General features: G+C 55.4%; 4 protein-coding genes across 4 annotated transcripts; 2 read left to right on the forward strand and 2 right to left on the reverse strand.

Annotated features, from left to right (window-relative positions):
* Nucleotides 1-362: 362 nt before the first annotated feature.
* Nucleotides 363-2,807, forward strand: MONBRDRAFT_33784 (uncharacterized protein; the record flags this gene model as incomplete). Its single annotated transcript, XM_001748576.1, has 8 exons — nt 363-421; nt 477-717; nt 833-886; nt 995-1,078; nt 1,196-1,246; nt 1,350-1,394; nt 1,564-2,413; nt 2,608-2,807. The coding sequence occupies 8 exons, from the start codon at nt 363-365 to the stop codon at nt 2,667-2,669; spliced, it is 1,446 nt and encodes a 481-aa protein (XP_001748628.1). The 3' UTR covers nt 2,670-2,807.
* A 15-nt stretch (nt 2,808-2,822) lies between these two features.
* On the reverse strand, nt 2,823-6,310 carry MONBRDRAFT_33785 (uncharacterized protein). Its single transcript, XM_001748649.1, has 12 exons — nt 6,299-6,310; nt 5,578-6,147; nt 5,380-5,455; nt 5,105-5,295; nt 4,954-5,015; nt 4,653-4,845; nt 4,481-4,559; nt 4,245-4,356; nt 4,109-4,153; nt 3,704-4,000; nt 3,358-3,622; nt 2,823-3,272 (listed from the first exon to the last, which is right to left on the reverse strand). The coding sequence occupies exons 2-12, from the start codon at nt 5,903-5,905 to the stop codon at nt 3,232-3,234; spliced, it is 1,689 nt and encodes a 562-aa protein (XP_001748701.1). The 5' UTR covers nt 5,906-6,147; nt 6,299-6,310; the 3' UTR covers nt 2,823-3,231.
* Nucleotides 6,311-6,562: 252 nt separating this feature from the next.
* Nucleotides 6,563-7,581, forward strand: MONBRDRAFT_28202 (uncharacterized protein; the record flags this gene model as incomplete). Its single annotated transcript, XM_001748577.1, has 5 exons — nt 6,563-6,584; nt 6,669-6,820; nt 7,098-7,229; nt 7,331-7,430; nt 7,544-7,581. The coding sequence occupies 5 exons, from the start codon at nt 6,563-6,565 to the stop codon at nt 7,579-7,581; spliced, it is 444 nt and encodes a 147-aa protein (XP_001748629.1).
* Nucleotides 7,582-8,522: 941 nt separating this feature from the next.
* MONBRDRAFT_28203 (uncharacterized protein) lies at nt 8,523-9,220 on the reverse strand (the record flags this gene model as incomplete). The annotated part of the gene is made up of 2 exons (XM_001748650.1): nt 8,523-8,615; nt 8,639-9,220. 2 exons carry the CDS (start codon nt 9,218-9,220, stop codon nt 8,523-8,525), a joined length of 675 nt encoding a protein of 224 aa, XP_001748702.1.
* Between the last annotated feature and the right edge of the window lie 232 nt (nt 9,221-9,452).

Here is a 9,452-nt window from a genome sequence, read left to right on the forward strand (position 1 = left end):
GGGCGGCGGGGATTGGGGGGACTGTAGGATGGACGAGTGGTTGTGGGGGTGGGCAGGGGTTGGGTGGCGTCTATGGGTCGAGGTGGGGGAGATCATGGCGACTTGGGCTCCAGGCCAGTGTGCAGCGAAGCTGGCACAGCTCGGCGCAGCGCCCCGTGCCTGGCTCCTGGTGGGCCGGGCGTGTTGAGCAGATGCTGCGTGGCGGCCCGTGGCCTCGACAGGCGCCTCAACAAGCACCCAGGTACACCCGCCTCCCTGGCTTGATGGCGCAGGGCTATCTTGCTCGCTTGCCCGTACGCATCTTCTTGGCGTCGGCCACCATTTTTGTGGCCACGTCGTCCGCCTTTTTGCTCTTTTACCCCATGCCCTGGCCCAAGCGTGTCGGCGACCTCCCCGCGATTGCCTGGACTGCTTTTCAACGGTATAGCTCGCCGCTTCTGGCTGACCTCGGGGCCAGTGTGCCTTCTTCTGCCCAGCTGTCCCGTTTGGCCTCACCCTAACCCATCCTCCCTCTGCCTGTGCCCGCTGCACCCGTACAGCTACTGCCGCGACTGGATTGCCGTGCTTCGCGTCATCTGGACCTACAAGCAGGCCCTCAAAGCAGATGATAGCAAAACCGACCGGGATCAGATTATGGCCAATTGCCACGAGCAAGCGGCTGCCATCTTGCGTCAACTCTTTGAAACGAATGGCGGCATCTACATTAAGCTAGGACAAGTATACATCTTGCGTCGACCGCCGGCCGCAGTCACAAAACTCGGCCCCCAGTCTCTGGCTTGCCATTCCTCACCCGCACCCCACTCGCCAAAATCCTCCTTCCTGCCACCCACAGCACCTTGGCTTACTCGACTACATTATTCCAGAGCAGTACGTCAAGGCAATGCAGGTATGAACAGCACAAACTGGACCTTCCACCTGCCCTCCGCCGTCCTTCCCGTGTACACCCATCGCCACAATCGCCCCTGCCATGACCATCACTGGGCTTGTTGACTAGGTTTTCTTTGATCGGGCACCCACCTCTTCGTATGAAGACGTAAGGCGCGTTGTACAAGAAGACTTGGGAGCTGACATTGAAACCGTACGACCATTGGCTTGCCCACGCCCCCGCCCTCTTATCTGATACATGTGGGATTCAAATGCTAGCATCTTCTCGTCGCTCATGCTTCATCTGACACCTACTCTACTGACGGGATAGCTCTTTTCCTCTTTTGATTTTGCCCCTTTGGCGTCGGCTTCCCTGGCTCAGGTACAACCTGACTGCTTGCAGCACCCCTTAGTCTGCCACATACCGATTCCAATTCCTCTCTCACCTTTTGATGCTTTCTGTATGGTGCTTGGTGTCCGTAAAGGTTCATCGCGCTGTCTTGCGCGATGGCCGTGAAGTGGCTGTCAAGGTACCGTTGCTGTTTTCCCGTGGGGGGTTCCATTTTTTTTTCTCTTCTCCTTCTACTTTTTTCCTCTCCGCTTTCCGATGGGTTATAGCCCGCTGCTTACGCCATGGTGGCTTCAATCTGCTTGAACACACACACGCACACACACACACACACACACACACACACACAGGTACAGCATTGGGGGTTGCGTGAGGATAGCGTCGGTGACATTTACACCGTTGCCGTCCTTGTGGAACTGACCAAGCGCATCTTTCCCGATTTCAACTACACTTGGCTGGTCGAGGAAATTCAGAAGAACCTGCCGCGCGAACTTAATTTCGTAGAGGAGGCCGCCAATGCGCGTCGCTGTGCCGCCATGCACGCCGACCGCCACGACGTGCATATTCCCGAGATTGTGGAAGACATGACGTCTAGCCGTGTCCTAACCATGGAGTTTTGTCACGGCATTCCCCTCACCGATGTGGCCAGCATCCGTGCTGCCAAAGTCGATATTGCTGCCATCTCACGCACCGTGACTGAAATGTTCAGCGAACAAATCTTTGTACATGGCCGTGTTCACTGTGATCCTCACCCAGGCAATGTCCTGGTTCAAGCTGATGGTCACGGTCGCGCACGCATTGTCTTGCTGGACCACGGCCTGTATCGCGAGCTACCCGAGACCTTTCGCCTCGAGTATTGTCGCCTGTGGCGAGCCATCATCGAAGGGGATGCTGCGGGCATTGAGCGACACGCAACCACCATGAATGCCGGCGAATATTACCCACTCTTCGCAGCCATGTTGACCTACAAGCCCTGGGATGCCGTTGTCGGGCGAGGGTCAGATCGCCTCGAGCTCTCTGGATCGGCGCGCGAAAAGGCTGAAGTTCGACGCAATGTGGGCAAGTACTTGCGCCAGATCAATGCTCTCCTGGCCCGCGTGCCCCGCGACCTTTTGCTGCTCTTGAAAACGAATGACTGCTTGCATGGTTTGGAAAATAATCTGCGCGCCGCTTTGGAGCGACCCTCGGATCTGCTGCCCGGTACCACGCATGCCATCATGGCAGCCTGTTGCTTGCGTGCCCTCTTCGAGGCAGACCGTGGAGCTCAGCGAGCACGTCTGCATAGCACTTGGCGCCAATTGCCAGCACATCTCTGGCTTCGTGCTCGCTACTGCCATGACTGGGTTCGGCTTTCTGCATTCAACTGGCTCCGATGGGCCACTGCGTGCTGGCAGCGTCTCGTCCGATCTTTAACTTTGCCGACGTCGATGACGTAATCAAAGTTTTGCGTGGTTAACACGTGTCCTTCTGGTACTAGAGCCGGGCCGAGCCGCGGCCGATTTGTGATAGCAGAAAGCAGGGAGTTTTGGCTGTTTGCCCAAAAAAACAGCCTCGAAACCATGGCATCTTTCCACAAGAAATTGACATGTTAAGCAGGTTGTGGAAAAAAGAAAAATATCAAGGTTGGATTGCAGCGGATCGGGTAAAAACATAAGAAGACCCAAAACAACACTTGATATTATTGGAATTGCTGCACAAAGAACATGGGATGTAGTCATAACAGAAGCAAAGATGTTCAGGCTGGAGCGTTGTCATTGGTCCAGGCCAGGCGGCATCGCGGTGCAAGTCTATACATGCCACTGACTCTTTGTAAGGTGGATGCTGACACTGGCAATGTTCGGGCGTGCTCGGCACGGCTCTAAACAAGACACAACGACTGGTCAACACCTCAGCTCGAGGAAAATTTAAGACACCAGAACACGTGGTCCTGTGGAAAGTTCCTTTTTTTTAAAAAAAAAAACAAGGCTGTGCGGGTGGGCTGTGTCCAAGAGTGATAAAGCTCAGAAGCTGCAGAGCTATCACGCTTCTGACCAAGCAGTAACGTCTTCTGGGTCCTCTTCTACAAGATGAAGTCGGAACAAAGTCAGCAAATTGTGCGGCCAGAATATGCAACAGGGGCGGCCTGCCGGCATGATCGGACACACCAAGTTGTTGAATGGTGGCACCGATGGAGGCGTAGGCAGGATTGTAGCGCGGGGCACCCAGCTGCGTGGGTTCTTCGTTGAGATCCATCGGTGGAAACTCTGGGAACGGGGCGCTGTCAAGTTCCACGGGCACAGGCTTTGGTGTCTGGGGTTCGTCAAGCTCCATGGGGCTTGGAGAGGCCACGGTGCTGGGGCGTGGGGTTAAGGGGACATCTGCATCCACCTCAACCTCGCGGTCCCCACGCGACAGGGGATTGGCAAATGTCTGCAAACCACACTCCAGGCGTGAGTTGAGCAGAGCTTGGACAAGGCCCTGCTGCGATGCATAACAAAATTTGCAACGTACGTAGTTGGAGCCGTCGCTGTCTTGCTTTTTACGCCAACGCCAAGCAAGAAAGCCGATTGCACTACAGAGGATGATTGATCCCAAGACGGCGCCAACAATGGCGCCTGTTCGGTTGGGCGGATGGCTCGCAGCCAGAACAGTGGTACTGGTTGTTGTGGTTAAAGACATCCCGTCATATATCACGTTGGCAACCTTGGACGAGAGTGCCCCTTGCCACGCTTGCAAAAGCTCTGCCTCGTCCTCGTCTTCGGCCTCGTCGCGGATGCTCTTGAGCAACAAATCAGAATGAGCATCAATCTAGTCCACAGATACGAGTTTAGATGAGTTGTCACTAGATGTCGGATGCTGGGCACCAAGCAGCAGGTCTGACAGGGTCTCCACTCAATGCAAACGGTGCTTTCTAACCAGGGAAATGTTGTAGATGATATCATCCAAGTCCGGGTGCAAGATCTGCATATATGACGTGGGGCCAGAGGTGAGCATCGCGGAGGGTGGCGTCCGCGACCGAACGATTTTGTGTCCATGTGGCCAGAATTCGTACCTCAAAGGTAATTTGAATGGCTGCGTCGATATTGGAAATGTTTACCATTTTCATGTCTGTGTGTTGGCTCGAGCCCAAGAGAAAGAGGAAAGCGGCGCGAACGAGATGCAAGCTTGAAGGAAAGAAATTTTTCCCCGAGAAAAGATGAGCAAATGAACGGGGCGTGTTCGATCGAAGGCAAGACACAGATCAAGCCTATGGCTCATGCAGTGAGAGGCAAGACACGGGGAACAAACCTCTCTTGGACAAGGGCATGAGTAATGCCGATAAAAGTGAGATTGAGGGAGACGGTGACTCGGCTGATCTCGAGAGTTGCTGTATGTGAGTGGGTACGCGAAGATGAGCAAAAGAGCGAGAAAAAACAACAGCAAAAAGAGGTGTTGAGCGCCATGTGGAAATAGGACGAACGCTGGAGACATTGGGCGGCGCAGACGGCCGTGTCATCGTAGTCAGGAATGGTGTCCGGATCGACGGTGCGACGACAGGTGGTGACGCAAGCAGCACCCTCGCACTTTTGCCCCGAGATGGAGGTAAAATAGCAATTGAGGCCGTAAAGACACTCCATGTTGAGCGTGCAGCTGGCCCCTATAGCTGCGCATTTCTGTATTTCACAGGACGACATCAAATCAGAGAGATGTCGAAACGTTGAGCATTAGGGAGTGATGGAAAGGCCACGTGTGAATCAGAAAGCGTGACCAAACCCACTCACATCAGAGACGCAGTTTTGCTGAGCAGGGGTGAGAGTGCTCAGGCCTTGCTGCAGGGTGGATTCTAAAAGATTGGTGATGGGCCAAAGCAAGGTGAAAGGGCAGATCTGATCCGTTGATGAGCGAAGGCAAAAGACCGGGTGTGGCACGCACCAATGTCACAGGTGTTGTTGAAATAGCAATGGATCAGAGCTGCACTCTCGACCCGAGCCGAGGCATACAGCTTGGAGCAAAAGTCAGCGCAATAGTTGTCATCAAAGCAAACGAGGTTGGCTTTGACGGCGGCGCAGTACAGGACGTGCAGACACCTAGATTCGTTGCTGCCGGGAACACGTATGCAGGTGCTATTCGGACCACGAACATGAAGCCATCAGAGGATGCATCAAAGGGAAGACAGGGGTGGTTGGCAAGGCGAGATGGGAACGCACTCGAGGGCAGCTTCACAAGGGCCATCCACAAGACAGCTGCCAAAAAAGTCGCGGGTCATGGTGACGTCGTTTTCATCTGGGGCAACACAAAATTATAAGGAAAATCACAAGGGAGAAGAAGGAAGAAGAAGGTCGCTGTGACGGCGGGGCGAGGACCAAGTCGCTCCGAGGGTCAAGGTGAATTGTTCCACGACCCACCTTGTACGCAGGTGGTGTAGCACTGGACAAGGGGTTGAACGATGGGAAGTTCTTGCAAAGCGCCGATAACGGAGCCACCGGCGGCCTTGGTGAGGCAGTCGGTGGCACAGGAGATGTCTTCAAGACAATCGTGACCGGCATCGGTGGCACACACGAGGGCTGGGCCGCAGATGGTGGCCTCTTCGCAGGCGGCGATTTCATTTTGACAGACGGTGTCACAATAGGGAGTACGAAAGGCATGGGCAGGCATGGAGCCAGCCACGATCAGGAGAAGAACGGAGATCAAGATCTGACCCTGTGGCGTAACCAGCTGGATCGGACGCGCCATGCCGCCGTTGTGCCCTGCGTCCGAAAAAAAAAAGCAGCAGCAGCAGCGGACAGAAAGCTGCGAATCCCTCGACGCGACCAGACCAGTTTTGCTGTGGGAAGCCCCAACGTTGGCCTTGTCAAAGCAACCAACAAGCCCAATGCGTGCTCGCTGATCACAAGCTGACCCCCGGGCACGGAGGTGGACGTGTCCAACGCTGGACTGCTCCTCGTCGTCGTCCTCGTCCTCGTCGTCGTCCCGCCCTAATGGAACCAAAACAGATCAACAAATCAAAGATCAGTCGCAGTCATGAGCCACTTGCACATCCACCTCTGCCTCGTTCTTGAAAAATGCATTCACCCCTTCATCCCCCACCGCTGCCGCTGCCGCTGCCGCTGCATCGCACCCCCTCACCCCCCGCTGCCGTTCCCGAAAAATAAACACACACACACACACACACACACACATCAAGCGGCACGATGTAAGACTTTTACACATCCACAATAACTAACAGAAACTCTTCACAGACTATAGTGAATGAGATTAATAGATCTGCAATAGCTGTAAATATCGCTTCACAAAATGTAAAGGACACTTGTGGGTGTGGAAGAGACTCGGCAAGACTCATCGGGACAGCTGGTCATGAACACCTTGTGAAGAATAATCTTCATAAAGTCCATGCGATTATACACCAGTGAACGTAAGACATCTGCATAAACTCGTACAAACGCGACATGAACCTGATTTGTTACACTTTTAAGCAAGAAAAAACCGTTTCGTTCAGTTTCTCTCTCTCTCTCTCTCTCTCTCTCTCTCTCTCTCTCTCTCTCTCTCTCTCTCTCTCTCTCTCTCTCTCTCTCTCTCTCTCTCTCTCTTTCTCACACACACACACACTGGAACGAAATGGCAGCGCCTCCGCCCGCTGAAGACGTCAAGGTAAAAGCCGTTTGCTTCAATGTGCACAGGTGCTACGGCCATGTTCTTCGGTTCTGTTGGAAACGCGAGCCTTTGTGTGCCTTGTGTTCTCCCGCTTTGGATACCTGTCGTGGCGTCGGGGTTGTGTATCCTCGTGCTTTACATTTGGCAGCCTGAGCTTCGGCTCAGACCCGCGGCCTGGCTTGATAACCATGCTTTCACTCTGATTATACCCTCTCCCCCGTTGACTGCTTCCCCCCAACTCACTGACTTGTGTCTTTTGTTTGTGTCCGTGTAGCCCACTGTCAAGGCCGAGGGCGATGGCTACATCAACCTGCGCGTGACTGGCAGCGATGGCGCCGATACGCACTTCAAGATTAAGCGCGTCACTCAAATGAAGAAGCTCATGGACGCTTATTGCCAACGCAAGGTCAGCTGGCTCGCCCGCATTTGTCTTGACATGTGTTGTGTTGCCCCTGCCACGCGCGTGTCTCGGGTTCAACTCACTGACGCGTGTCGTCTTCACCGCAGGGCCTGAGCATGCAGTCAGTCCGCTTTGTCTTTGACGGTACCAACATTGGCCCCGATGACACGCCCACCAGTCTGGAGATGGATGAAGACGACAGCATTGGTACGTGCAAGACCCCACTGGTTTATCTTTTCTTTTCTTTTTTCTCTCCTCGGATACTTGTCAAACTGCCCGCCCCAACGCGCTCATGGACTTTCTATCCATGCGCACTACAGACGTCTTCCATCAGCAGACGGGTGGCTACACTTGCTAAGAGCCCCCACACAATTTCCCATATCCCACACCAGTTCGTTGTCTTGGGTGCGGATCCCAATCATCTGACGGGCTCGTGTTTCGGGGTGGCCGCGCCGCTCTGTGAGCCCTCTGAGTCGTTTTTTTTTTTTTTTCTTTTCTCCCATCCTCCCTTGCACGACCATGGCTTTCCTTGGGCCATCCTCTTCCTGGCAACCTAGAGGCCATCTGTGGTTTGCTGCTGAGCCTCTTCTCAAGGCTCAACAGTCGTGTCTCTTCTCCTGTTCTTTCATGTTCAATTGATGTGAAACCAAAGGGCTCCAGATCAAACGCCCGGAAACAACGTGCCCCGGGACCAACAAACAACCAACATACTCTACCCTATGCCCATCTCGATCTCTGTGGTCATGACAGCAATTGCACCAGGGTCGGGGTTGCCGCCACGCCAACAAACCCGGCACCGGCCACAATGCCGGCACTGCAGGCACCCAAAATGAAGGGCTTGGGGCCGATGCCTCGCAAACTAGCCACACTGGTGGACAGACCCACAGCCGCCATGGCCGTCCCAAGGAGATAATGGCTGCCAATCTCGTTGGCCAAGACGCGAATCCCCGTCTGGTAGAGGGCCGGATCCACAAAGGCCGTGTCTGCCATGACCCAATCTGCCCCACTACGCAAAGCCGCCAACCCCAGAAAGCCAAGAACAAAGGGAGGCACGCTCTTGCTCCAGGCTGGCAAGCCCAACGGCTTGCTCGGTCCCGCGGTGGCGCCAGCCGATGTCGCGGCACTAACAGCGGCCGCCGGTGAGGCAGCTCGCTGGCTATCTGCTTTGATATGTGTCCACGCCAAGGCTGGAATCGCTGCTGCCAGAAACACGTTGCGTGTTAGTTTGGTCACCACAGCCGCTTGCATCGCAATCTCATCGTGGTACACCTGATTGTAAGTCAGCGCCGCACCCATGACCTACGGCAGGCAAAGGGCCCATGGCGGGGCGAGATGAGTTGAGCTGGGCGACAGATCCAAAAACGAGTTGATCCTTTTGACCCTTGTCCCTTTCTGCCCCCCCTCCGCACACTGACCTGAGCCGTGTCGTGAACGGACAGGCCGAGAAAAGCACCAGCCTGCGTTGAGCTTGCAAAAAGGGCGTGCGCCACATGGGGCATCAGGAGCATGTTCAGGGTGCCAAAGGCCACCACGTTGGCGACGGCCACCGCAGTCTCTTGCTCACTGGCCCGAATAGTTGGGCTCAGTGCTGAAATGGCTGTCACCCCGCAAATACTCGTGCCCGCCGCCACTAGACTGGAGAGCTTGGTAGAAAGCCCCATGGCTCGACCCAGGCGCGGTACCACCAACATGCCCGTACCAATGGCGGCCATCACAGCTGGTACACCCTGCAAGCCCACGTTGGCAATCTCCACCAGGCTCAACTTGGCACCAATGCAAATGATGCCGGCCCGCAACAGGGTCCCCTTGCTCAGCTCCAGTCCAGCCTTGAGTCTCTCCATCGGCAGCTTGATAAGACCATTGTTGCGCAGGGCAAAGCCCAGGAGGATGGTCACGGGAATGCCTGAAATAGGGCTCGGCCCGCTCGTATCGGCCAGCCCCTGCAGGTGCAGCAGCACGGGTCCCAGCTGTTCAGCGCCCCAAAAGCCTGCCTGCATCACGGCTGCCGAGGCCAGTACGCCCGGTACAAGATGACCCAGTGCTCGTTGTTGAGACGGCAGGCCCACCGCAGCCGCGCGCCGGCGCTCCTCGCGGCGGTGGTCGATGCGCGCGCACATTGAGGTCACCGGCAGCCCATTGGTGCGCGGCACCAGCCGACGCGCCAACGCCACCGACATTTTTCCCTCTTTCGCTCCTTACACAACGCCGTCCCAGGCTCTTCCACCTCCT

Source organism: Monosiga brevicollis, genomic scaffold (assembly GCF_000002865.3).
Source record: "Monosiga brevicollis MX1 MONBRscaffold_24 genomic scaffold, whole genome shotgun sequence".
Taxonomy (NCBI): domain Eukaryota; class Choanoflagellata; order Craspedida; family Salpingoecidae; genus Monosiga; species Monosiga brevicollis.

Coding starts and splice junctions, on each gene's coding strand:
- MONBRDRAFT_33785 (XM_001748649.1), bottom strand. CDS start 5,905: ATGGCGCGTCCGATCCAGCTGGTTACGCCACAGGGTCAGATCTTGATC. Junction 5,456..5,577: donor CTACACCACCTGCGTACAAG/GTGGGTCGTGGA, acceptor GTGTTGCCCCAG/ATGAAAACGACGTCACCATG. Junction 3,273..3,357: donor TGCCACCATTCAACAACTTG/GTGTGTCCGATC, acceptor TTCATCTTGTAG/AAGAGGACCCAGAAGACGTT.